Source organism: Styela clava, chromosome 11 (assembly GCF_964204865.1).
Source record: "Styela clava chromosome 11, kaStyClav1.hap1.2, whole genome shotgun sequence".
In the NCBI taxonomy this organism is placed as follows: Eukaryota; Metazoa; Chordata; class Ascidiacea; order Stolidobranchia; family Styelidae; genus Styela; species Styela clava.
This window is the reverse complement of record NC_135260.1, coordinates 8,400,130-8,427,172: the sequence shown is the minus strand read 5'-3', so window position 1 is coordinate 8,427,172 and position 27,043 is coordinate 8,400,130. Positions and strand designations below refer to the sequence as shown.

General features: G+C 33.3%; 3 protein-coding genes across 3 annotated transcripts; all 3 read right to left on the bottom strand.

The window, feature by feature from the left end:
- Positions 1-247: 247 nt before the first annotated feature.
- On the bottom strand, positions 248-4,959 carry LOC120347106 (ubiquitin-conjugating enzyme E2-17 kDa-like). The gene is made up of 6 exons (XM_039416948.2): positions 4,792-4,959; positions 4,091-4,154; positions 3,674-3,705; positions 2,634-2,711; positions 1,955-2,060; positions 248-815 (listed from the first exon to the last, which is right to left on the bottom strand). The coding sequence occupies exons 1-6, from the start codon at positions 4,813-4,815 to the stop codon at positions 676-678; spliced, it is 444 nt and encodes a 147-aa protein (XP_039272882.1). The 5' UTR covers positions 4,816-4,959; the 3' UTR covers positions 248-675.
- LOC120347107 (ubiquitin-conjugating enzyme E2-17 kDa) lies at positions 4,926-15,868 on the bottom strand. The gene is made up of 6 exons (XM_039416949.2): positions 15,718-15,868; positions 14,983-15,046; positions 14,157-14,188; positions 9,899-9,976; positions 9,465-9,570; positions 4,926-8,991 (listed from the first exon to the last, which is right to left on the bottom strand). The coding sequence occupies exons 1-6, from the start codon at positions 15,739-15,741 to the stop codon at positions 8,852-8,854; spliced, it is 444 nt and encodes a 147-aa protein (XP_039272883.1). The 5' UTR covers positions 15,742-15,868; the 3' UTR covers positions 4,926-8,851.
- On the bottom strand, positions 15,851-24,617 carry LOC120347105 (ubiquitin-conjugating enzyme E2 D2-like). Its single transcript, XM_039416947.2, has 6 exons — positions 24,082-24,617; positions 23,101-23,164; positions 21,117-21,148; positions 20,403-20,480; positions 18,901-19,006; positions 15,851-17,958 (listed from the first exon to the last, which is right to left on the bottom strand). Exons 1-6 carry the CDS (start codon positions 24,103-24,105, stop codon positions 17,816-17,818), a joined length of 447 nt encoding a protein of 148 aa, XP_039272881.1. The 5' UTR covers positions 24,106-24,617; the 3' UTR covers positions 15,851-17,815.
- Between the last annotated feature and the right edge of the window lie 2,426 nt (positions 24,618-27,043).

Genomic DNA, 27,043 nt, shown 5'->3' with positions numbered 1-27,043 from the left:
ATTTGGAAATTTACTCTAGATTCCAACGGTTCAAAAAAATATGCACTCGGGATTCAGTTCCGAGAATACACAATTCTGATAACGAAAGCTGGACGTCTTCAATTTTCTGTTCAGTATGCATAGTCCACATTGGCGGAAATTTTGACTGGAAAAAATTAAAGTTCTAGGCCCCGATTTCCAAGTACGAATATTTAAAATATACCACGCTTCAATTTACCCAATTCTAAGCCAATTACAATCACTTGCATTTGAAGAGCATTGCCAGGCATTTATTCAAGTCTCACGTGAAATAATAGTATCATATGTATAAGTAAAGGCCGTGCCTCAGATTCTAAATTTCGGGTTAAGCGTAGAACAATATATCAGAAAACAGTAGAAAGTTCAACACATTCCGAATCGCAGCTGTTTAAAACTTCAAGTGCAGATACATTTTGCAAACATTTCTTTTCATCACACTCGCAAATAATAGTGAAGGAACGAAATAATCATTGGGTCCCACAAAAAACATTAATTGGTGAGCAGTAAATACGTGCTCATATGGGGTGGGAACATTTGGAAAAAACAAAGATATCGAAAAGTTGCAAATTTCGTAGCAGCTATGAGGACAAATTATAGTTTATATCGATAAAGAAAACAAAAAGTAGATTGTGGTATGATTGAGCGTCATGATGGTGACTACAAGGCATGTTTTCTGGTCCAATTCTTTGCAGTCTCGTTATAAGCGCTTCTGTCTGTCTTGTATATTCTTGCAATCTCCGGAACTAGAGGGTCATCTGGATTCGGATCACAAAGCAGGGAACATATTGATAACAAAACTGAAAAATGGATAGTTTGAAGGGTTCAAAACAATTACACTGCACTTTTCTAGAAGTAAGGGGAGATATATACTGTCACAGATGTCCAAAATGAAGGGAATATTCGAAACAAATCATATTCGATTTAGCAAATTTTGAATTCAGGAATACTTTAGAGAACATTTTTACTGAAAAATTGGGGCTCCCGTAGTATGTGAACCAAGATGGAGGACACCTGAACATAGCAAGCCATAATTAGAACATTTTTATTAATTTGAGACAATAGACAAGCAAACTGAAATGTACTACATCTCAACCAGCAAGAAAAACAACGAGAAATCAATGACTTTTTGTTGTTTTATATTTTATCGTTTTAGATGCGAGGTGAAGATATAATGATTTATGGAATTTTCAACATGAACTTGCCCCCAATTTAGAATGTATCCGAAAGAGTGAAATTTTGGTCATCCCTGTATATCCTAACTCTGTACTTGTACAAATTGAAGAATGAATTCAATAATGCAGCATGCAATTGAATCCCATAAACTTTAAAAAGCATGAAAACTCATATTTGACTTTTAAATTGACTGCTGATTTCAACAATATTAATAATTATATATTTATTTACCATAATAAAATTATTTAACACTTGTAGTACTTTTTTCTTGGAAGCAATTTGGTTTAGAGATTTAAAATGATAGGTCTGTTTTAATTTAGATTATCACAGACTTGAGCTAGCAATAAAATTAATTTTCACACATTAGCAAATATATCTAGATGAACTTATAGTTAGTTAATGTAATTGTGTAAATGTAATAACAGAAAACAAGATACAAGCAGTCAAAAAATATCAGTAGAAACGACAGTGCTGACCAATAATCAAGCAGATACTTTAAAACGTAGTAGGTGTACCAGGTTAGAGATAGGTCATAATTTTATTCCAATTTTCCCTATTTTAGTTCTATTATGAGTTCGAGGACTAGCCACGTGACTCCTGTAGTATTTGTACCTAAAATTATGGCCTAACCTAACCTGGTACACATACTACGTTCCAGTGTCCGCCATCTTGGTACGCATACTTCAGGAGCGCCCCATCTCATATTCATTGCCTCCACACAAGTATAACAGAAGTTTATAAAATCATACCAATATAAACAAACCTTTAGATATAGTTAATGCGGGTGACCATTGAGATCTTAATATATCTAAACATATGCTGCCATTACTATTAATATTTGGGTGATATATGCGAGTAGTAAATTGGATCTGAAAAATAAAAGTTTTAATTATGAATAAATAGAGAACAGTTTCAACAAGAAAAGAATCAAAACTCAAGTAAAACTAACTAAAAATTCAGCTAAATAATTCCAAAACGATGAAGTATCTGAAAAATTACAACACACAAAAGTGGGTACTCCTGAAGTATGCGCACCAAGATGTCGCATAACCTGAACCCTGACCTGGTACACAATCTTAGTTCAGGTTGTGCGCCATCTTGGTGCACATACTTCAGGAGGTCCCAAAAATGTCTCTTTAAATTTAGCAAATACAGACATTTCCAATAGGATATTTGCACACAAAAAAGCTACAAGATTCAAATGCATTACTTTGTTAAGTCTCAAAATGAGCCACATTTGATTTCCATTTTCACAAATTCTTAATTCTACCCTTGATTCATTTGTGAATAATTAGAAAACTCAACCTACTCAAATTAAATTATTCTTATATTTAGTCAAGGTGAGTGTATTGACAAAAGTCGTGAATCATTCAATGACCTAGGTGGAAAAAGTCTACAAATAACGCACAAATTAAATTTGACTCAACCAACTAACTTCTTACCTTAGGTGGTTTAAACGGATAATCTGTAGGAAAATTTATGTCTAGAAAAAATACTCCTCCACAATAGGGACTGTCTGGCTGTGAAAAAACATATATAGCAGACATTAGTATCAGCGAGTCATGACAATGCTCAACCAAGGAAGTTGTTTCCCCATCTGCAATTTCTACACCAAGCAACATCTAGTCAAAATTGTTGAGATCAAGAAGAAGGTAATACATTTATTCACATGGCAAACAATTTAATTCAAACCAAATAGATATATACCAGTATTTTTTTTTCATACTTTTGTGTCTGGGGCACAGCACCTCGACAGAAAGTCTTACAGAGACCGTTACAATCAGTAAAATGCATGACATGGCATGGGTATGTATTATGGCATAATTGGTCCGTCCTGGTTTGAAGACGATAATGAAGGGACTCCTAAGTGAATACAGAACATTATGGGGCAGTGTTGGGGATTTGATAGAGACCCCCCACATATCAAATCAAACCCTTGACTGGTTGAGAGAGTAATATCAAGAAAAGCAGATGAGCAAGAAGTATGGCGTCGAGTGGGCACCTTGTTCATTGAATTTGCCCCCAGATATTGTGTGGGGTATTCGAAGGACAATCTGCATCAGAACAATTCTCAAACAATCACTGAACTCAAGAATACAATTGAAGCATAATTTGGTAAAATTACCAGAGAAGAACGTGATTGATTAACACTTTCGCACAACGGAAGCAAGTATGTCTCCAACATCGAGAGAGAACATAACTTTTGTTCGGAGCGTCTTAGATTACTGAAACTTTTCGGTACAATCAAACATAAACAAGAAGCCAGGAGTAATTTATTATGGGTTTTGTATTTATATAAATTTAGCCTTTAGGGCTTGTGTCAAATAATCTTTATACTTTGTGTGTAAAAGTAAATCATTAATATATGCAAGATGAATCAAACAATTAAAATTACAAATAAACAATACACTTCCACACATCGCAACTTCTTTTTAATAAATTTGACCGAAATAATTTCCATTATAGTACTAAAAGGACTTACCGGGCCAAGAATTGTGGCTTGCCAACGAAATACTGCAAAATAATAATAGAATTTCAAAATTCAACATACCTTTTTTCACATTCATAATTCTCTAATACTAAAAATAATAAATTCTATTACTTTCGACATATATGCGGCAATACATATAATAGTAAGTTCAATTCCGAAATTCGGAACCCTCAGCCTGGCATCATCGCTAAGCAGTCGGAGCCCAAAGACAAAGAAAAATGAAGCTCCAGTGCTGAAGTTGGGACGTTTAAACTTATCACATTTAAATACATTGAAGTAGAATTATTCCATTTTTTCACCTCGTCACTATATTAAAGCAATTTCCATTATAGCATGGCAAAGCCCGCATTCCAAAGTTTGCTATATTTTGAAATCAAAATGGACAATATGCCAAAGTGATATACTTACAATCATCAGCCACTGGTCCTGCGCTGCACTGTGATGGAGGATCTTTGTTCAAATCCTGCAATTCCTATAAGTATATAATTTTCTTTTAAGCAAAATTAGAAGGATCAGAGCCTTTTACATTTAGTGTAAGCAGTCTTCCCTCCTATTAATATTTCAGTGACTTAGTACGCTTGATCTCGTGTCAGAAATGCATGTTTCAAAATCAACCCTGAGAGAACAGGATATTAGTCTCTTACACTTGTTTTCATAATCCCATTCATTTTGAGATTCACATAATAAAGCTAGCTACTTCATTAAATATTTCAGGGTAACAAATAACAGTTCCATCTTTGCGCAGTGCACAAATGAGGAAAGCAATCATTTCACTGAGGATGGACATATAGGTTAATTCAGGACTTTTTGTTACAATCAAAATTTTTGTTACGAAGTCAGTTCTCAGAATATCGAAGCCAGGTTCGTTTTATTTTAATTAGTGTTTATTCAATTTTTTTAAAAATCCAGTTAATAAATCATTATGTGCCCATTCATGGTAAGGTACATGGGATTTACTAAATTCAATACAGGACTTTATGAACTTCATTTAGCTATCAATCGGTGAATGATGTAATTTGTTACAAAAGGAAGGGCGCAGTAGAACACCAGATGTTAGTCCATGTTCACATGCACTAACTTATGAATTACATATATAGATTGTCACTAACCTTTTTGATTCTTTTTAAAGCCATCTTGCATATATTTCTTTACAGAATAAAAAAGTTTGAGGTTTCTGAATTGCAAATTCTCAGGCAGAGATCAGATGTTAAAACTGATAGATTTGGTAGATTAATATTATTTATCTGTTTAGAAAAGAAGGAGCTTATGAAGGCAGAAACAATTCAACACTACTAACAAGAAATATTTATTGTACAACCAAACACATGAAGATGTATTAATAATTGAAATATGACATAGAAAGCATGAATTTTTACAGCTAAGAATAATTTTCCTTTCTATTGACCAACAAATAGGTAATGAAGAACTGTCGTTAAACCAGTAAAGCAACGAATAACAGTTGGAAGAAAACTTTTTTAATCAGATTTCGTATGACCATATATGGAGAGGATAGTGAAATAATGAATAAATGCTGTCAAAGCGCTGGATATGATACAGCGCACTATCAACAACAACAGTTTCAAATTGAATTACTACATCAATTTTAAATATGAAATTTTCTTTATCCCCATTACATATTCTTGAACTAAAAATTTAATACTCGGAAAAATTGAACTTCAAAGAACTATAGTAGGGGAATTGTTAATATAAACTGAACATCAATTAAAAATCAGCTGAAAATTCTTTTAATATATTTTTAATTTCCTAACACAAGTCAAAATCTTTTATACTCCCCTTCAACAAAGCTATTACCGTATTTTACAGACAATAAGGTGCGCTTTAAATACCTTTCGATAAAAATCGTTCATGCGCCATATAAGCCAGTGCGCCTAATGTATGGATCAGGTAGTAGCGCTTTACCCGTTGCACCTTATGTTCCGTAAAATACAGTACTAACGTACATCCAGGGGCGGACACCCGGGGGGGCGAGGGGGGGCGGTCGCCCCCCCAATAATTTCGCAAAAAAAATTAATACATGTTGTTTCCGCCTTACAAAATTATCATTTCCGAAAAGTGCGATAGTCAAGCGCAATTAAACGGTTAATAGTCACCGATATTATAACTGTTTTCTCACAATAATGTGGACCAGAGCGTCTTCGGAGCACCTCACATTTTCGTGAAACATGCGCGCCCGCACGGGTAATACTCCGTCTTCAAACGCACCGCCGATCACGCGCCACGGTTTTGCACAACTAATTCATTTTTGTACAATTTAATATGATTTCCTCATTGACAAAATCTTTCAATAGTGTTATTGTTGGCACTTGCGAGAGAAGTGAAAGAGGCAAACTGTGTTTCATTACAACAATTAATTATTATCGCTAAAAAATTAACTAGATCTAAAGTTGTTATAAACAATTTTCACCGCTGGACGTATATTTTCACGTTATGGATTTCGTGCAAGGCCCAGCATAATTTGCGGGCAAAGATCAAAGCATTTACTATGTCGAAAAGTTGAAAAGCGGCAATATAAAATACTAAAAATAAAACTGTAAACAATATAGGTTTTGTTGAGGCCCGCGACAGTCTAAAAACGCTTTTCTAGGCATCGAAAATCGCAAAATTTCACAAATTATGTTTGCTTGACCTTTAAAAACATTTCGTCACTAAAATCGAAACACGGTCAATTGTGAGCGGGATTTGCCTTTTTATCCATTACTTTTAAATTGACGTCGAAAATTTTCGTGTTAACATTAAACAAAGCTGACAACGCGACTTTTCCCCGGTTTGTGATGATATATAAGATAATTAAAGTATTTTCGATCACTTTTTGTATTTATTTATGTATTTTTATCGTACTGAAATAACTTTTACTACGTGAGAATTGACAAAAAAGTTATGGATTTTTCGAAAGGTTTTATCTTTAAAAATAATCGAAGTGACAACATTGCGATTGGTGCCAGTGTTACGAGTAAATCTCAAATTTATCGAATTCGCAAAATAGCAAAAATACGGATCAAAACAATATATAAACGGGCAGTTTACCACACATTTTTATGTCCGCGGATTGCCGTCGCGTGTTAGAATGGCTCTTGTTTTGTCGACTCAACCGTAGTTTAAATTGAAGACAATTAAAATAATAAATCAAGACATTTTGAATATGCCCGTATCGGTCTTCGATTGATTACTTTGCACAAGTGAAAAATCATTTTTCGTTGATAAAGTCGGCTCTTTTAACAAGTGGCGTAATCGCGGCGACTGTTCCGCGTGGATTTCGAGGCGGTGAATTTGTATTTTTGATTTACTAGTATACTTTATAATTATTTTCATTGTATGAAGTAAAATTAACTATATGGGATTTTATACCAGATATCGAGATTTTTGTAACGGCGATAACGAGTTCGGAAGATTGCAAAAATACGTATCAAAATTAAATACATCAGGCAGCTTATCTCATATTTTTATTTCCCCATATCGCCGTGGTACTTTAGTTTAGTAATATTTTTATTTTGACCTAAGAAGTCGCAACCGCGAGTTACGCTGCACACAATTAAATTAATATGTAAGGACATTTTAGAATCTCGTGGCTGTCATGGATCGACAGAAAAAACATTATACGCTTAAATAGGCGGCTCTTTTAACTAGCGCGTAATCGCGGTGCTTGTTGCAGACGGCAATGGGATGTTCCGACCTCAAATTTGTTATTTTCTGTTTGTTAGCAAAAGCCGTGGGCTAATTCTCGCGGAATTCAAGAAATTGGTTCAGTGACGCGCAAGTTCCGTGTCCGAGCAAAGCAGCCTAGGTAATCGATATATGAGTAGCAAAATGACATGCTAATACTTAGAGAATGACATCGACAGGTTATTGTTACGTGACGATACACGGCGCGGTGTTTTTCGGTAGGCGATCCAATTTCGCCCCCCCAAAATTATGGAAAGTGTCCGCCCCTGCGTACATCAATAAAAGAACATGTCATTTCAGCTTTAGATACATAAGATTTGAAGCACAAAAATTCTGCCAAATTTTCAAAAAAAGTTCAAGCGTTCCAACAGAAAAAGATATACAATACAAAATACAATATCACACCAAATGGAACATAGAATCAAAAGGGCATATCAGAAGCTTACTAAGAACATAATTTCTTCAAAAATTTTAGGAAATCATGTGGTGCCTGATAACATCAAGAGGGGATGATAAAATGCCCACCTAATGTCAAAATGGTTGTTTGATACTGATGCAGATAGAACATTACAATGAAAGAGTTGTAGAATGGTATAAAGGACTAATAAATTATCCAAGCACAGAATAAGCCTATATCAATTCAAACTATTTTCGTCATCTGATAGATATTCATGACAGCCTGACACATGTAAAGATAAATTTCGCATCTTTTTTATTGACCACAGGATTTTAATTTACATATTATGCACAATTGACGAAATCTAAAAAAAAGCATCTACAAAGAACTTATTAAACCGAAACAAGATTTTCTGTGAAGTTTAAAATTTTTGGAAAAAAATCTTGTTTCTCAAAAAATTTAGCATGCAGCACGAATTTACTGTAAAATAGATACAGATTTATCAACACCAAAATTAATTCTCCTGACATCCCTCATTTTAATCAAATTCAATTTTGCTGAAAATTACTGAAGTTGTACGACAGCAACTCTGCTAAATTTCAAAATGAATCATTTTCGAGGTAATTTTCCAAGAGCCTTGCAAATTACGTCAAAATATTGAGACAAAATGCTGAGATGGTAAATAGTTTTTCAAATAATTCATAAAAAACGAAAAATTTACAAAACTACAAAATTAATGTAGACAATGATATATATATTACACTTGGACTAGTCTCAAATTGGAATCAAGCTTAAATAATTGATAGCAGAATTGTTTGAAAAAAAACTTCACAGGTGCAAAGAATGAATTATGGAAATTTCAAAATTTCCTTATTTGAATGAAGCATTATTTTCAAAAGGAACTAGCTGTGTTTTAAAGCTTGGCTGTCATAAATTCCGTACAGGCGATTAGAAATTACATACTTTGAGGCATAGTCACGGTCAAACAACGCGAACATCATGTTTTAAAGTTACACAAAACTATTATCATCACTCATACATAAGCCAAGCATAAAAGTTTCTACATCGCTGGTCATTAAGGTGGCGGCTAGTTAGGAGGCATACTTTGTAGTCCATTCTCTTGCTGTGTTGCAATACCTAGCTCTATCAGTCTTGAATATTCTAGCGATATCTGGTACAAGGGGATCATCTGGATTCGGATCCGTTAGTAGTGAGCATATCGATAAGAGTACTGTAATATAAGAGAATAATGCTTAATAATAAACACATGAAACAGGCATTCACTGTAACTCTGGTAAGTAACCATGTCGATGGTTTTAAAGCTGTGAAAATTTCTTCGGCCTACGGCGATCACATACAACAGCTTTAGTGGCAGATTTTTATATTTGAATATGGAGTTACACAATGGATATTTATAAATGACACATATCCACACTGTTGACTCTGAACAAGGCCTCATACAAGCCGGTGATATCAGATGATATTCAACTATTTTTGAAAGGAACATAGTGTTGAAATTAATTTTTCACACAGATAAGTGGACCCAAAAGGAAGAAGAGTATCGTAAGTATGACTAGTTCTGACAGTAATGAGTATCCGGGAGTCCAAGACCCCCATTTAGCTCTTTCACGACCCCCCAGTTTGAAGAGCCATAGTGTCGTCCATTAAAAAGATGAACATAAAAAGATCCAATCATTTGCATACCTTTAGAAATGGTTAGTGCAGGCGACCACTGCGATCTTAATATATCTAAACATATGCTGCCATTACTATTGATATTTGGATGATAGATACGAGTTGTAAAAGCAATCTGAAAGAAAGTAAAACAAATGTGATGGACAACAAACAAAATTTACCCAAACAAATGTATTCGTATACATACATGAATGAATATAAATATTTAAAAAAAATCAGATTAGAGCAAGTTCATGTGTACTTATTCAGAAATAAAGGAGATTGATCTCTGAGTGAATTTATCTAAATAAATACAGATTTACGCAATAAATGCAGAATTTACTAATAAATGGACTAACCTGTAGGTAAAATTTGCCAACATAATGGAATTCAAATACTCCTTTAATAATATTGCCGAAATGATAATATATATATATTATTTATATGCATGAAATATAACTTACTTTGGGAGGTTTGAAAGGATAGTCGGTAGGAAAATGAATTGTCAGGAAAAATACTCCTCCTTGATAAGGACTATCACACTGTAAAAACAAGAATACTTGATAATAATTTAACAAGTGAGGGATTTTCAAATACTGTATTTTCCAGCTATTAAGTCGCTTTTTCTGGACATACTTTTTGGCGCTCCAGAAGTGTATGTACCAATATGGAAGTAACTAATTTTGTTCGCCTACGTCACATGATGTAATTTACATCCAGCTGTGATTGCTGCTTCCCTTTTAAGAAAAAATTACCGCTTTGTTATTTAAAAATAATTATGTGAGTATGATTCTACCGAAACATAACAGACCTGGTTCCAACCATATAAAATTATGAGCGCATATCGATGCTTAACTGGCCAACAGAGAGACAATTTTTTTGCCTCGTCTTATTGGGGGTTATATGGAAAAAAGAAATTTGGGGACCAAAACTAGGCCCCGATTTACATGCAGGCATGTGGATATAATGGTTAAATGTGAAATATTTGTGTTCTATGGATTAATATAAAACAGCAAAATTTTAAATAAACTCTCATACAACTCTTGGTGTTTTTTTCACGATTACAACTTGCGTGTTTAATAATGGAAAAAAATGTAATATGGTAGAGTTAAAAAACAAATTGTAACGAACCAATAAAGTTATAGATGAAAATTAATTTTATCCAATATTCAAATTTTTATTATCTTAGTTAAGAGAATATGCATAATATTTATAATTAGAATGGGATTTTCATGTTTATCCTGAGGTAGAGGAAAGAAGGCTTAACCATATGACGTAACACGGCTTCTCATTTTCAGTTCATGTCGAGTAAAGAATTGGTAAACCAGTCATTTGTTTCGGATGCATTGACTTGTGGTGATGGGAGAATTTCACAAATGGTATAATAAAAAATAGAAATGAATTAGGTGAATTACGACTAAATATTTAATGTTTTGAAAGTATGATCTGTCTTGGTCCTGCCAGCATGTATTTGGGAGAATTTTGCATGCAAAAAAAAACAAATCCATGGCAGCATAATATTGTACGAATGAATGTACCTATTCAATATATTGTGAATGGTAAAAGCAAAGGAGACAAAAGAATTCACAAATCATTAACATATTTGAAAATGACGTGTTAGATACATAAATGTCAACCCGGAACAAAGTCGAAGATGAAATAGAAACTAATCAAATAATATCGTTACATAATAAAAGACAAAAAAAGATAGCATCATTCTTTGAATATGAAAACAGCTTTTCTAGGTTTCAACCCTTTATTGTGTAAAATAGGAAACACCAAATCTTATAAAAAATACATTTGAATATTTTTTTTTTTAGAAGACTGCCAAAATCGAATTGTTTACGTAAGTTCAACATATTCTGAAATATGGGGCAACTCAAAACTCATGTCATTTGGAACAAATCCTGAGAATACATAACTTTTGTCCTAGATTATTGAAATGTTTCAATACAATCATACAAAAACAAAAGTTCAGTGTTATATAAATTTTTTGGGGTCATCCCGTATAATTTTGAATATATATACCTGATTTATAACATAAACCCGGAAAGGCGTATGCAAATTAGAATGTAGCATGGTATTGCCATCTACCTAATATTAGAACATGATAATAGGCACATAAGAATTACCTTGTTAATCAGTCTTATTCAATTTACACAGGGTTTTCACAAGTCCTGTTACAATTTCAAAGATGTTATGAAATCAGTTTTCAAAATACAGGGAGTCCTCGACTTACGACGTTGTTCCGTTCTTGAGACGCGGTGTAACCCGAATTCCAGTGTAAGTCGGAACATTATACATGTGTACCAGGTTACGGTTAGGCCATGATTTCATTCAGATTTACTTCATTCGAGTTCTATGACGAGTTCACTGAATCTGTTTACCATGTGACTGTTGCTTAGTGATTATTTGTTCATAATCGTAATAGTTCGCAGTTGTCCACGTCTTTTACGACGTAAATGACGAAAACCAATGAGCCAAAAGCGCTGATTTTCTCGATCACAATGATCGAGTTTAAGATCTTCGATATTACAGTATTATCTTTTATATTTTTATGGAGTGCGTTCGTAACCTCGAAACATCGTAAGTCAGGACCGTCGTAACCCAAGGACCTATTGTGCCTTATTATCCAGGTATTTTTATTTTAACCAGTCTTTAGGTTTTTTTTTTACTTCATTTTTAATACATCCATACATCCAACAAACTATATTTGATATCGATAAATTCCCTCTGCGATTTCAAAAGTTGTAATGCTTTATGAACACTCTGTAGTTTACACTAAAACAGCAAAATGAGAGATGTTTTGACCCTTCTGGATATCATCACGCTATAAATCCATAAATAAGTTTTATATATCGGTAGATGTCATGAGATTAAAAAGAAAATTAATTAGAGCATCTATGAATAGTGGAAATGAAAATTCACTAGGTAATCAAATAATATTAAATTCCAACAGCGCTTCACCGAAATTTGAATACAACTGGCAAATTGAAATAGCTACACAAGAATTGTCCCACAAGACGATTTCATAGATGAATAGGATAGTGTTTACATTGTGATGTGACTCTCGTTGTCAAAACGTACAGTGAAAAGAGGAAGTGGTATTACGTAACATGAATGAGAAAGTCACAATGGTATGTCCTTTACACCAGGGCTATTCAACTGGTGGACTGTGGTCCGAAATCAGACCTTTTAAGTATTCGATTCGGACCGTGTCTGATTCTTTATTTTGAAGCATTGACCCCATTAACTCTAGATAAGTTTTTTTCAATGACTTTCATTTATACAGAGGTTAGTTAATCACTCTATAACAAGAGTGACCAAGGTTTTTAGACAACAAACCATAAATTTTACCACCTAGATTGGTGGGCCATGTAAGTGGGGACATAAACGTTACATTTTATTCAGGCGGGCCAGATTGAATTACCCATCGGGTCGGATATGGTCCGAGGGCTGTAGGTAAAGGCACTAAAATATACTTAGGTGCCCTGTGAAATAAATTTTCTGAAAAGACCAGACTTTAGACCTCATTTATTCAAATCCATTGGATAATCATGGGCCATTGGTGACCATTTATTTATATGTTCACCCCTAATTGCTTGTATTCCCCTTTCCCTCTAGGTATTGTGGTTATTTATAATCAACACACACACTTACAAGTAGGGATCTTCATTACTGCTGCTTACTGCTATTTACATTATTTTATTTATTTATTTTTTTATTATAGTCGCCAATTGTACTCCCGAATTTTATTTACATAAATCATAAATCCTTAGTTTTATCAAAACATAAAAAAATTAAAATGTATCGGCAAGAGCTTATTCTAGAATACAAAATCGTCAATCAACATCTCACACCCAACAACGGCATGGTGGCATGGAAGTGAATCGACAGATTATAATCACAAATACTATATATATTTATTATATAAGAATAGGATGTTGCAATTTCAATTTGCTGATAAAAATATTCTTATATAAGTATGACGATCAAAAATCGATCATCAATATACTAAATTCTCTTGTTACTTATGAAACTACAATTTAGCTAGAAATAAAACAAGCATAGGTGTTCATATTCATACACTTTGAAAACCAGACATAATGTTGACGCTTTAGCACTTTTAGAGAGGTTTAATCACAGATATACTAAAATGGGTACTCCCGTAATGTGTGTACCAGGTTAGGGTTAGGCCATAATTTTATTCTGATCCTTATTTCAGTTCGAGTACGCTTTCGGGGGCTGTTCGTGTTAGTCAAGTGAATATGCACCCCCTGCCCATAGGTTTCAGTCACTTTACACACTTGATGTAAAGTAGGCGAACAAATTTAGTTACCTCCATATTGGTACACACACTTCTAGGGTGCTCTAAATTGTGCCATTTTCGTTTTTGGCTATGGATTTAAAATGAGTGTTTATTATTCGATAATAGTTTTGATTTTGAATGTAGTGGAAATTTCAAGAAGTGAAAATGTTTATTTTGAGAAAAAGAATTACATTTATTTATTCGATTTCAAAAATATTCAATTTTCATCATTTTAAACAAAGACCAAAAATGGAACGAGTCAAAAAAGAGTTTTAATCCGAAAGAAAAAATTGCATTATGACAATAGACAATAGTTTACCGCCTTTTAAGGGTAAACTTGCATTCGGGATTAATTTGCAAGCAAAAAAACAGAATTTAAAAATAAATAAATTCTAATAATGAAAACTACTTACAGGTCCCATTATAGTCGCTTGCCAGTGAAATACTGTAAAAGAATATGCAAATAATAATAGATTAAAATCTTGACATAGCACGCATACATACATAATCAATGACAGTGTCTATACCATTCTTTCCTGTCATTATTCACATCTGATAATTTGTAAAAGCAATCCTGCATGATTCAATTCGTCATGGTATTAGAATTAAATCTATAGAGTGTATGTTGTACCTCCAACTAAGGATCCTTTGAAAAGATACAGCAACAAAATTTTTATGCATTGTTTGGGGATGAATAGTTTTAAAAAAGCATAGGAAGGAATGAACCGAAAAAGGTTGGGTATGACCGTATGATAAGTCAAAGTGCATGACCTCAACCGCTATATTGGGTAATTCTGAACCAGACATATGTAGGTCTTTCTAAAACATGGTTGCTTGTACACAGCCTTGTTTAGAGTGAAAGTGCGGAAATGAGTAAAAATAGATAACTAATCAATGTAAAGACGCTTTTCGACAAGATTCTCTTAACTTTTCACCTAAAAAAACTATAGACAAGCGGAAATTCAGACATATGAAAATACTATTAGGTTTAAACTAGCCAGCATCATTCCAGTTTGGCATATACTATTGTAAGGGCCAAGCTGGACGTCACTAAGTTTCACCTAAAATAAAAACACAAGTAGGTACTCTCACTTATCGGTAAACTCACTCACACTTGAAACAGTGCTTCGAGCAATCATGCATAGAAAAAGAGACTGCAATACTTGTGAGCATAGTTCGAAGCAATACTTGAATCTTTTGTAATCTACAAAATGTAATTAATGTGAACAAGGTACTTACAATCATCACCAACTGGTCCAGCGCTGCACTGTGCTGGAGGATCTCTTCCAATTTCCGACAGTTCCTGTCATTAGAAATAATCGATTAGATATTTTGGATGTGTTTATACTTTTTCTGAGCGCATAAAATTGTTTCGTTTTTTTTAAAACTTCAATAAAAGTTGTGCTTGCCATTAGTGTGCTGAGTAACAGAGATTTGAAAAAAAAATTTGATGTGTAATCAGCTTATCACCATTACCTAATTCATTTCTATATTTTTTATTTTCATATTGATTTGAGTAGATTCTCTATTGAACATTATTAACCCCCGATTCAAGATTCTATATTCAAAAACCTTTCAGAATGTATTCCATATGAGGAAATATTTGGTTTCGGTCATCCCTGCCTGCTTATATAAAATCTAAATAGACTTATTGTATATTAAGGGTTTCCAGACAAAAAAGTATTCCGGAATTTTTATTGAAAAAACAAATTACAAAGAAAAACTGCTTTTTGAACTGGTTAACTAATCAAAAGTTGAAGCCATATTCACTAAAGTATTTCAATACAAAGTTTCCAAAGAGACGTCAAAAGTCAAAAATAAATGTTTTACTTTTTTCAAGTTTTGTCTATTTGGGTCGAATCCCTCGATATGTTGCATTTTAGATTTAGTAACTTAACACATAATCTGTGTTATATTAATAATGCAACAATAAGGCAATGAAAAGAACAGATTATGTAATACTGAGTCACTTACCTTATTTATTCTTTTCAAAGCCATTTTTTCAAATGCGAAGGGTAAACTTGATTGGTAAAATCAAAAAATAAGAGTAATGCCAACAAATTCACGGTCTCCAGGAATATTGTTTAAATATACTTAGATTCTATACCTGTTATAAAATACACAAGAAATGTTATGAATTTTACCCAGTGCTAAAAATGCAATACACCATGCAGACAAGCAAAGAACAGAATCATTTAGATAAGCATAAACTATGAGAGAATTATCTTCACAAATTATCAGCGGACAAAAATAAGAACATTTGAACTCTGGTTAACTTTCGGAACTGATAGAAATCATTTTAAAATTTGGCGAGATAGCCAATAAATGCAAACTTGGCTAGAAATGTAAATGTGTGGTTTGGAAAAAGTTGGATGAATGGGAATTGAAAACAGAATGATACATTGAAGATCAAGTTAAATTTTTCGTGTTATATTGCCAATAACCAAATGTCGCAAAATTTACAATAATCCCAGTCCTATTTCCTTATGGTCCTTATACGTAAAATGTTACACAATCAATACATTTGCCTAAATGATTAGTTTAGAATTAAAAGGAGCAATATTAAAAAAACAAAACTTTCAAAAGTAGTACCAGTAGTTATATTCAGATTCAATATGGGTAGTATTTTGAGATTAATTCAAATTGGGAGATATCATTTTGAGAATTTCATATCACATATCAGAGAAGGAGCCATTTTAGGTACGGTACATATGGAAAACAGCAAGCCAATTAATGTCTTTATTATAACTCTTTTTCATAATAAAAAAGAGCATTGATAAATACGCATGAATATGTATAAGTATGTGTTTTTTTAAAATAAGCCAATTTAGAAAGATCTAATTTACATATTCGAAAACATTTTTAAAAATAAACTCAGAGGAGTCAAATTATACAGTTTTGATTATTCCTGATTCAAACATATGTAAAACAAAAAAAAATTTATATTCCCGGTTGAATTGAAAATAGTGAAATTATTATAATGCTTCTCTTTTAATAAATGTATTACAGCCAATATAAACATTTTGTCCCAACAAAATGAGCACACAATTTTCAAATTATCAATAACTATTCTACTACTTCAGTAAGCTTATTCACATGCCGCACACAGATTTTAGGGGAATACCCTGGTTCCAATTTTGAAAAAATTTTGGGGCCCTATGCGTGGGTATAGCTTTTTTTAAATCAACAAGCCTATTGTGCATCAATATTGACTTTGAATCGAGAATAAAAGCTTGCAAAACTATTCTTATCACATATAATATTAAACACAAAAGAATGAAATTGAAATCGGTCAGCCAATAATACATCAAATTTATCCTTCAAAAATTTCCCCCACACATTCCCTCAATAACGAAATATGGTAGATGTAGTCTTCCAAAAAAATATTCAAGTACATTTTACAAAAGTTTAAACAGAAAAGCTGTTAAATGTCACCATGTCAGTTTTAATATCATTAAAATGAAATCTACATAGTAACAGAAACATTAACACATCAGTAATTAACGAGATACCCTGATAATATACTGGATATCTGAGTTTAATTAAGTAGAAATGTCGATAAATTAAACAGATTGATATTCTACAATTAACATTGTATTATCCATAACCTTAAAACAAAACTCCTTTTTCAAATTTTACTGTAACAAAATTCTTTGAATATTATTCATTTACATTACGTTGTATCATAGATATTGTTAATGAAAGGAAAATTTTTCTCTAAATACTCCGAATATCCTTGATTAATCAACTGACAGTAACAGCAATTCAGGTTTTACTAATAATAATTAAAACCTTCAAACTACTACTTTTTTAAAACTTTATCGAAAGTTAGGGTTGTACTATAAACACCTCAATGTAAAGCATGTAAAAAAAAACGATAAAACAATACGCAACATCTTGTTTCACAAAAATGAATCTGAAATTGTTATCAAACGAATATCACAGATAGATAATTAAACATAATGAATTTTTTTCGATGAAAAAAAATTTTCAGTCTAAATATAAGAAGCAAATATATGATACAATCTAGTTTATTAAAAATTTTTCTCAATCTTAATTAAAGTAGATATAATCATAAACAGGCATATTTCATTGTCCATTCTCTAGCCAGACTGTCATACTTGCTTCTATCCGTCTTATACAATCTAGCAGCTTCAGGTACCAGAGGATCGTCTGGATTTGGATCACACATAAGTGAAGATATTGATAATAATACTGCAAATAAAAGGAAATTTGTTTCAATAAATGAGGATGAGGAATAAAAGTGGTGAAAGGGTTCCTGTTACAGCTCCAAGCAGGGTTGTCGAACCTGAATCAGGAATTCAGCATATTTTCCTTGGAGTCTGAGTCGTATTTCCAAACCCCGGAATTCAAGAGTTTTGAGTTGAAATTTTGAGTCCAGAGTCGTAAATGTAGACTTTCATTCAATGGTGATAAATATGTCAAAACTTTCTACTAGAACTCGAAAAGACTTAAATTTACTAAGCGATCCTAACAGTATAGTAATAAAAGAGGCTTGCATGCATCAAAATTTTTGATATCACAATTTAATATTATCAGAGTTGGAGTCGAAATTCTTTATGACCAGGAGTGCAGAGTCAGATTCAAATATTTTAATAACCCAGGGGTCGGAGTTGGCGCGAGATTTTTTTTTAAACTCAGACTCGATTATGAATTTTCTCTGACACTATAGCCATGAATCCAAGTATTTTTAAAGAGTTTAAAAATAACCTATATAGCCCAATTATTTAATTCAATATCTGGCTTACAATACTTTTTCATTACCAAAATCTGAAGTTAGTTTCTTTATTTTATATATTATAATCGATTATGCTAATCTAAGTGTTTATTGTTGGGATTTTCATCTATTTATGGTGAAAGCCTGATCTGATTATAGGATTTCTATGCTGAAAATATTCAAACTCGATGCAACATTTAGTTTTTTTCTTGATGATATCAAAGTAAATACTGTTGTTGAATATGGCATACATAGTATGATCTCTGGCCCATCTTGACTCAGTAGAGAACTTAATGTAGCGATTAGCTTCCCAGTTGTGGCATAAAACAGTTCTCAAATGATTTTTTAAAATTGAGTGATTGGATGTTTCTTCTGTTTACAAACTGATATATAAGTAACATAATATCACAGTTACTTACCCTTAGATATGGTTAATGCAGGTGACCACTGCGATCTTAATATATCTAAACATATGCTGCCGTTATTATTTATATTAGGATGATATATCTTAGTTGTAAATGCAACCTAAAAAAAAAGATTAGAGTTTGAGTGATAGTCCTAGACAAATATATTAAATATAGAATTTATTTTATATATAAGATAATGGTCAAATCGCATTAGTAATGTGCATTTAAGTATGATTAAATCGCTTCCCTTTCCGCGATTAATTTTTACGAGAATATGAGTTCTTATGTGGACTTAACTGTGATGGCATTGTAGGTTAAAATCCCATGCCCACCATCTCATCCAGGATACAAGAAATTGGGCAGGTAATGCCACCACGAAAGATTTCAGTCCTCCAAACTATAATGACAGTGTCTATCTCAGAAGAGCCATGTTCGAAGCGAAAGGTGTATAAATAGTCGAAGGGAAAAAAATAAGATAAAGCCACAGTTCATTAGGATCGATCTTGGCCTAATTCAACTTCCTACTTGTAAGTTTCATTGTTCAGGTATACTTGGCGATAATCAGACCAAGAAAAATTTGTATTGATCTATCTATAAAATACCAATATACCATACACCATGAGATTCTTTACAGATTAGAAATTGTCTAAAAATATTGTCTTTGTTAATATTAGATCATACAGAAAGTCATAAATTTGATAAAAGATATCGATGTTCTAAAGTTGACCCCATTCAACAGAAAAACAGTTGAAAATTTGGCATTCCATTATTTTTTACTTTGCTTATTTGCCATACCAATATCAAGGTGAATGATTTGTATATACTGAGTAAATGCTCATCTATATGCTATGTTTATCATTTGCACAAGTACATGTACCATTTTACAGATCGAATATGAAAACTGGGTATGGTGACCTAGTGGTTAAGACATAGCCTACTTAGACTAGGGCTTCCCAACAATTGGTACCACCAGTGGGTCGTGAAGCTATTCAAGGTGGGTTGCGAAATATTTCCGAATGTTACATACAGTTTTCGATCAGACCGGGAAATTGTGGCATTGTCATTACGACACAATTATAAAAAAAAATAACAATTAAAATTATGAAGACTTGATCTGATAATATTTAATATGCAAGATCAAGTTTCTTTTCTCATTTATTAACAACTTATTGTGGGTTGCACAGAAAAAATGAAAATAAAAGTGGGTCGCGAACTGAAAAAGGTTGCGAAGCACTGCATTAGACTTATCTATAATGGCATCTTGGATTGAAACCTTGGGTTCAAATTCCAGTACACCTAACCAAGGGTAATAAATTGGGTAAGCAACGCCAACCAAATTCCATCTTTCTAAATTATAGCAGTTTCTACCTCTCAGTGGCTTCTTTTGTGAAGTCAAAAACATATAAGGATGTAATAAAAAAATATAAAAAGCTCTTCAAAAGCTGATAGAGATAACAGCACAAATATAGTGAAATCAGCAATGTAATTTATTACTAACAAGATGATTCACTTACCTTAGGTGGTTTAAAAGGATAATCTGTAGGAAAATGAATACTTAAGAAAAATAGTCCTCCTTGAAATGGTGTATCAGACTGAAATAGATGAATAAAGTTAAAGGATTTGGGAACACAATGTTAACCAATTGGTCGTTTTGAAGAATGGTTGTTATTGAAATTTAAAATTGTATTAGACAAAGTATTTTCAAACTTTCAGTCGTTAAAAGATGGTGCATATCCTGAAGGCTATTACTTATGTCAATCAATATTAAAAATTTACTCATATTATCCACGATAATATGTACTATTTATTTCTTTTCACATAAACTATGGTATACAATGTATTGTGAATGAATTTCACAAAAATGGACTACAAAAGTTTGGCAAAAAAATCTTCTTATTTATATAAACCGATTATGTGAAACATTGGGATTTAGCTTATTCTGAATGAGTAGTTAATGAAGAATATTATAAATTCTAAAGCATGGTCCTATGTAGCCAAGGTTGTATTGTATTATTGTATTATCTTCTTTGTATGAACTTCCTGGGATAATCAATTTTAGTAGCATTTAGTAATATTGGAAATTATCAATGATATAAATGTTGGATAGTTATCTCAGAGAATAAAATATTTTTCAACAAAATAATAGTTGGAAAAACACAATAAAATAAAACATTTTTAAAATTGAAACAGGTGAGTCTTTCCAAGTGATGAAACAAAGTACTACTTACTGGTCCAGCAATAGAAGCTTGCCACTGAAACACTAAAAAAAAAATTATAAATAATAGATTTGCATAACAATCAAAAGAGAGCCCAATGGTATGCCAATGTTCCTTATGCTGGCAATTTTGTATTTATCCTGGGGAAAGGAAAGTCGACAAGAAGACTCAATCATATGGAAAATCATGGGTTCTCATCTGGTTACCAGACCATGGCAGATACGAGAACAGTTAACCAGTTATTAGTTTCAGATGCATGGATTTATTAGTAGAGGAAGCTGTACCTGGCCAGGGTTACGCTTACAATAACACCCTACCACTGCAAGACCAGCAATACTTTCGCACATAATCATCAAACTTGCGAAATTGTACGGGGTGTTCAGAAACAGAAACACAATGGCAAAGCATATTCTTAACACAATACACCGAACCAATGCCAATTTGATTCCAAGTTTTGTTATATCTCAACAGGTCCAACATATAAGATACTGCTAGCAGTCAGAATACACTAACAAACTTCCCATTTTGTGCAGTGTGTCACACTGGTAAACCAGCTTCGCATGACAAATTACTAATGTCATAAGACTGTGAGCATAGGTGTGTGGCATTGAGTATAAATTTGCTTTATTATTATATACGCTGACTCAAGGCAAACAAACATTAGTCAGTTAGTACCTAGGTTAAGGAAATATTGCATAATTCAATAATGAAGTGGATTTATGAACACAATAATAATAATAAGTATTTAACTCTTAATCTGACCCTGCTAAAAATTTCATCGCTTATCTTCTTAAAGTTTGAGTGGGGTATATTCAGACAAAACTGACCGTTAAGTCAAATTTGATGGCAACATTTGTTGCGTAAGACAACAATGTCAGAATCAAGCTTGCTGAATTTAATTAATTTCAATAATTAATTTGAACATACCGGTAGTTTATTGTTTAATTAATTTTTTCTTATTTTAATTAGCTCCTTCCTGCAGACATATTTTGAGAGGATAAATTTTTTGAAAATATGGTATTTTTGAAACAAAGAGAACAAAAAGGGCAGTACGCAAAATCTTATTCGGGTTCTTATTTTATGAAATTTTCATTTAATAACTAATAAAACATCATTGTGAAAGCAGACCACGGAATGAGTTAATGAGTCTGAAGAATATTTTCATTGATCAAAATAAATAAAAAATACAAGGCTGAATATAATATAGACTAACCCACTACCACTAAAACCACCTGAAATGACTTGCCACATTACGTCTCTTACCAGTACAGCTCAACCATAATAATGGGCCAGTTTTAATGTAACCGAATGCAAAGGAAACGAAACCTTGGCTATCCAACCATTCAAACTCTTCCAGCACACAAGGAATCAATGACAGCTGACTGGTTGAATAATATTATTCTAATTAAAAAAGCGCCCATATTGCTAGGACAAATGCTTGAGTTGTTAAAGGCTAAAAGAGAATGAGATTGAATTATATTATGTTAGTCCAGACACATAGTTGATACCAGAATAAATGATTATGATTTAAAGTACTTCTAGTGGGCGTAGCATAACGATTTTTGCATATGTCAATCCTAACACCCATCTGACGCTATTCAAAAATTACCTCATTACGACATCACAATCACGTCATAGATCTTGCCAAAGTATACCTACCTACTGCGTCGGCGATGAAGAACTTACTGACGGCAGTGATCTCTCTTATATCGGGATCGTTGAAGCGAGGAAACGAGAGAGATTGCTTAGTCGATTCCGGGTAATCGTCTGCACGTTGTGGATGACAGTTCATATAGTTTGAAGGGCCTTATTACCTCAGAGTGACGTAATTTTTGGATGACGCTGTCAGGTGGGGGTTAAGATTGATGTATGCAAAAATTGTTATGCTACGCTCACTATAAGTAGCCTACTTGTGGTACAAAACTACACTAGACCCAAATACTTAATAAATGGTATTATTTAAACTGGTTTATGAAAATATTGTAATTAAACTTACTATCCTCGCCAACTGGTCCCGCACTACATTGTGCTGGAGGATCTTTTTCAAAATCTTTAAATTCCTGTAATCAAATATGAAAAAGATCATAAATTCATTATTACAACCAACAGAAGTCTTAATTCTGCAATTGTTTTAAAAGTTCAGGACTTGGTCTGTTTTTTATGCGCTGTTGCATTTTGATCGCAGAAACCACATGATCATAATTTGTAATTTAGCTACCATCTGATTTAATCTTATAATAATTTGATTAATATATTTTTCTCTATCTGAAATTAAAAAATTCATCAGATGATAAAATTAGACATGTTATTAAAAAAAGATGCAACCAGATATAAACTTAACACAGAAATATCTCAGATAAGGGCCTAGAAGTCCTTCTCTGGTTTTTCATTTAGATATATTTTATAAGTAACAACACATGATTGTCAGTGAATTCATTGCATTCCTAATGATTTTCGGGTCTCATGTAGTTCGGTACCTAACATACTTCTATTGGGCATAGCATGACAATTTTTTCATGTGTCAATCCTAACCCCCACCTGACTATACCATCCAAAAATTATGTCACTACGACATCACAGTGACATATTAGGGCCCTTCAAACGATACGAACTGCCACCTAAGGCGCGCAGACGAGCACACAAAATCGAACAGCTAATTCTGTCATCGCAGCTATCCCAATAAGAGAGAGATCGTTAACGTCAGTCAATTCTTCATCATCGGCGTCGATGCCATTTCGGGCGATCGTTTGTATATTTGGCAAGCTCTATGACGTGATTGTGATGTAGTAACTTGATTTTTGGATGACGTAGTCAGATGGGGGTTAGGATTGACATATTGTCAACACAAATTGTTATGCTGCGCCAGCTAGAAGTACGTTAGGTACGAGACTACCTGATTTTCATCTTGAAATCGTGTCTAAGATATCTCATTGAAAATCGGATAAAAAAAATGGATATTCAGAATGTTTTAACGAACCTTGTGAATTCTTTTAAGAGCCATTGTGTCGTTTGATGAAGTTGTCTTTTTGTCGATGAGACTAGCTACCAATGATGACACAAATTTTGGTACAATTTATTATAAAATAAGAAAATATCAATAAAAATTATAACAGATTAATATTGGAAATGATTCAAAACTAAAAATTGGAAAGTGTGAAGGTGCGTCGAAGTTCATAATTCACCAGACATGAACAAAATTGTGGTTGCTTGTTATAGTAACAATAAGTAAGTTGGTAAGTTTATAAGGCTCTTCTGCAGTTCTGTCCATGGTCGAGTTCAGTTAAGAATGAGAACATATTATCAGCTTTTGTTGGTGTGAAAATCTGTTTTTTTACAAACTCATCACTATATCAATAACAGGTCTTAACAAGGACTAATTTTAAAAATCGTTTCAGACTCGAGTTACAAATTTAGAATTTGTTGAGAGCCAAAATATCATACTTCTTGTGATGGTAGTTGAAGCCAAAATTCTAAAGTTGACTAAGCATTCTCAACAGACAAAGAATTTATTGTATTTATATGCCAAAAATTAGTAAAGATAAAGTTTCCTTCTCCTTGATTTGAATATAAAAATGGCTAACAGATGAGAATTATTAACTTTGACCATCATCTCCAATAATAATAATAAAAATAGTTCCACGAATAGGCTATAAAAAAACTTTGGCTTGTCGAGCTCAACCACAAAACAACACACCGCAAACTAAAGAACTCAGACCCTAACCGCCCTCGACGCTCAGACACAGAAACGTCGCGAAACCTCGTTCTTTCAGCTTCACCTTCCTCAGTTTGCGTCGACTCACCGACGTAAGGTTACGTCATACGTGATCATCAGTCTGAGAATTACGTTCATATATCACCAAGTCAAGAAAGGTTGTCAGGTGATTAGCAGCCTCCATGTTAGCATCGCGCAATGGCGAAGATGTCACCACAGAATAGTGTAAAGGCCTCTCTGCTCTTCTGCGAAATTATATTGTGTGAATTATATTTTTAGGTTAGCATCTTACCGTACCAAAGGAAGGAGGCCAACTCGCCTACCGTACCGTACCAACAGCAGTGGTGGGTTGTCCGTCCTTTTGTATTTTCTACATTTCTGTTTTCCAATCGACAAACAAAGTGAACTCCTTCTATTATGTATGTACGTGTATAAGCATAATCCTCTTTCAATACCGCAACGCCTGCCCAAAAACAAAGACGTCATCACTCATCACCGAAACAACATTGTCAGATCAAAAATATTGAACATAATTAGAGATGTATCGGGTATCGGCAATATCGGCCATTTTTACGGTATCGGCCATGTATCGGTATCGGTGAGATTGAGGCCGATATTTCCGATATATTTACCTTTTTGATATGGTCCAGAATGTTTTAAAGATAAGTTGGAATACTACTTTTTAATTTATTTTTTGTCTGGAGAGATCGTGAGCTATGAGCCATACATGTCCCCACCCCCGCGAGAGAATAGGATTCACGTGTTTTTAGCTATTTATCAGCCAAATTAGCTCAACTAATTTGGCTATTTTCGCTGTCAAATTTTTAATATTACATAGTAATTATGAAGAAATATATCAACACGGCACATAACAAAAAGCAATTAGACGCCCAGTTTTAAATCATCAGTGGAATTGGGGTCCTTAATAACGGCACATGGACTTTTGGCACGGGTATAAATTTTGACTGTTTGTCGTCAAGTACGAGTGTCATTTAGTCCGTCGACATCAATAAACTAAATTCCGACACAATTATCCCTCTACGCAGGTATTAATTATATAGATATATTGACATGACCGCCTAGCCCTAGACTATCACAAAATATATGATAGCAATTGTATAATATTATAAAATAGTAAAGTAAAAAAACGTCCTCGACGGTTATAGGTAGGCCTTCTTTTGGTCGGTGCTGATTGATATTCTTTCATGTTGGCTTTGACTTACTTATTGCGTCGACGATTACGATTAGCGACGAAATGAAATATTTGAAAAATGCTTTTAATTTGATCGTAGGACGGCGGCTCTAGAATGTGTGGGTGATATTCGATATTCTTTTAAACACGAATAACGATTTTTGAAGGTCGCGATATTAACATTAAATTCATATTGGACAATGGACATCCCGGCTTATGAGTTTCAATTGAACACCGAGATTACTAGCGTTACTGTACAATGTATCTTAATCAGTTAAAGCATATGGATACCAATCATTAATTTCATATTATGCGACATATATATCTTTTTTTTCGATCTGAAATATTGTGTACTATGAACAACGCTCAAAGACCATTGTTTTAACCCGTCTGCCCTACACAACACACCTAATTAAGTAATATTTACATAGTATCGGTATCGGAATATCGGCCTTTTTGTAGTATCGGTATCGGCGTTTTTAGCTGGTATCGGCGACAAAAGTGGTATCGGTACATCTCTGAACATAATATTGAAACAATCGTTATGTCTACTACGTGTCCAAGTAAACCCGGATTTTTGGATTTGGGGATAAGCAGTTGTTGGTTGAATTCAACTTTTTTGTAGCCGGTTCCTTCACAAAAGTTATATTTTTCTGTCGGTTCTGTTACAAAAAGAACATTGACAATAACCAGTAATGCTAACCGGTTCGATGATCTCAAAAAATTCCGTGAGACGGTGCGAACCGGCTGAATCCCACCACTGGTGATAAGTAATGATAAAATAAAATGAAAAAAAAACTATATTCGATCAGGATAGGATGTGTTGGGAACATTGTAATATGTAAACTAAAATGAAAATCAAAATGTGATATCATATGTATTGCACAAATATCCAACAATTTTGAAGGCAAGGACACATTCAATTGTTTTAGCAACGCGCGCAATAGTCTTAGAGACTTAGACGAACAGCTTCGATTGACACTTGAATGTTCGTTTTTGACGCAGTACGTCATGCAATGGATATTGTGTACGAAG

Excerpts from the sequence above, each read along its gene's own strand:
- LOC120347106 (XM_039416948.2), bottom strand. The coding sequence starts at position 4,815 with ATGGCTTTAAAAAGAATCAAAAAG. Across the intron at positions 3,706-4,090 it reads AGGACCAGTGGCTGATGATT|TATTTCGTTGGCAAGCCACA; the intron begins GTAAGTATATCA and ends ATTATTTTGCAG. Across the intron at positions 2,712-3,673 it reads AAGCCACAATTCTTGGCCCG|CCAGACAGTCCCTATTGTGG; the intron begins GTAAGTCCTTTT and ends GTTTTTTCACAG.
- LOC120347107 (XM_039416949.2), bottom strand. The coding sequence starts at position 15,741 with ATGGCTTTGAAAAGAATAAATAAG. Across the intron at positions 14,189-14,982 it reads TGGACCAGTTGGTGATGATT|TATTTCACTGGCAAGCGACT; the intron begins GTAAGTACCTTG and ends ATTCTTTTACAG. Across the intron at positions 8,992-9,464 it reads TGCACTAACCATTTCTAAAG|TACTCTTATCGATATGCTCA; the intron begins GTATGCAAATGA and ends CTTATATTACAG.
- LOC120347105 (XM_039416947.2), bottom strand. The coding sequence starts at position 24,105 with ATGGCTCTTAAAAGAATTCACAAG. Across the intron at positions 20,481-21,116 it reads AAGCTTCTATTGCTGGACCA|TCTGATACACCATTTCAAGG; the intron begins GTAAGTAGTACT and ends CATCTATTTCAG. Across the intron at positions 17,959-18,900 it reads TGCATTAACCATATCTAAGG|TATTATTATCAATATCTTCA; the intron begins GTAAGTAACTGT and ends TTTTATTTGCAG.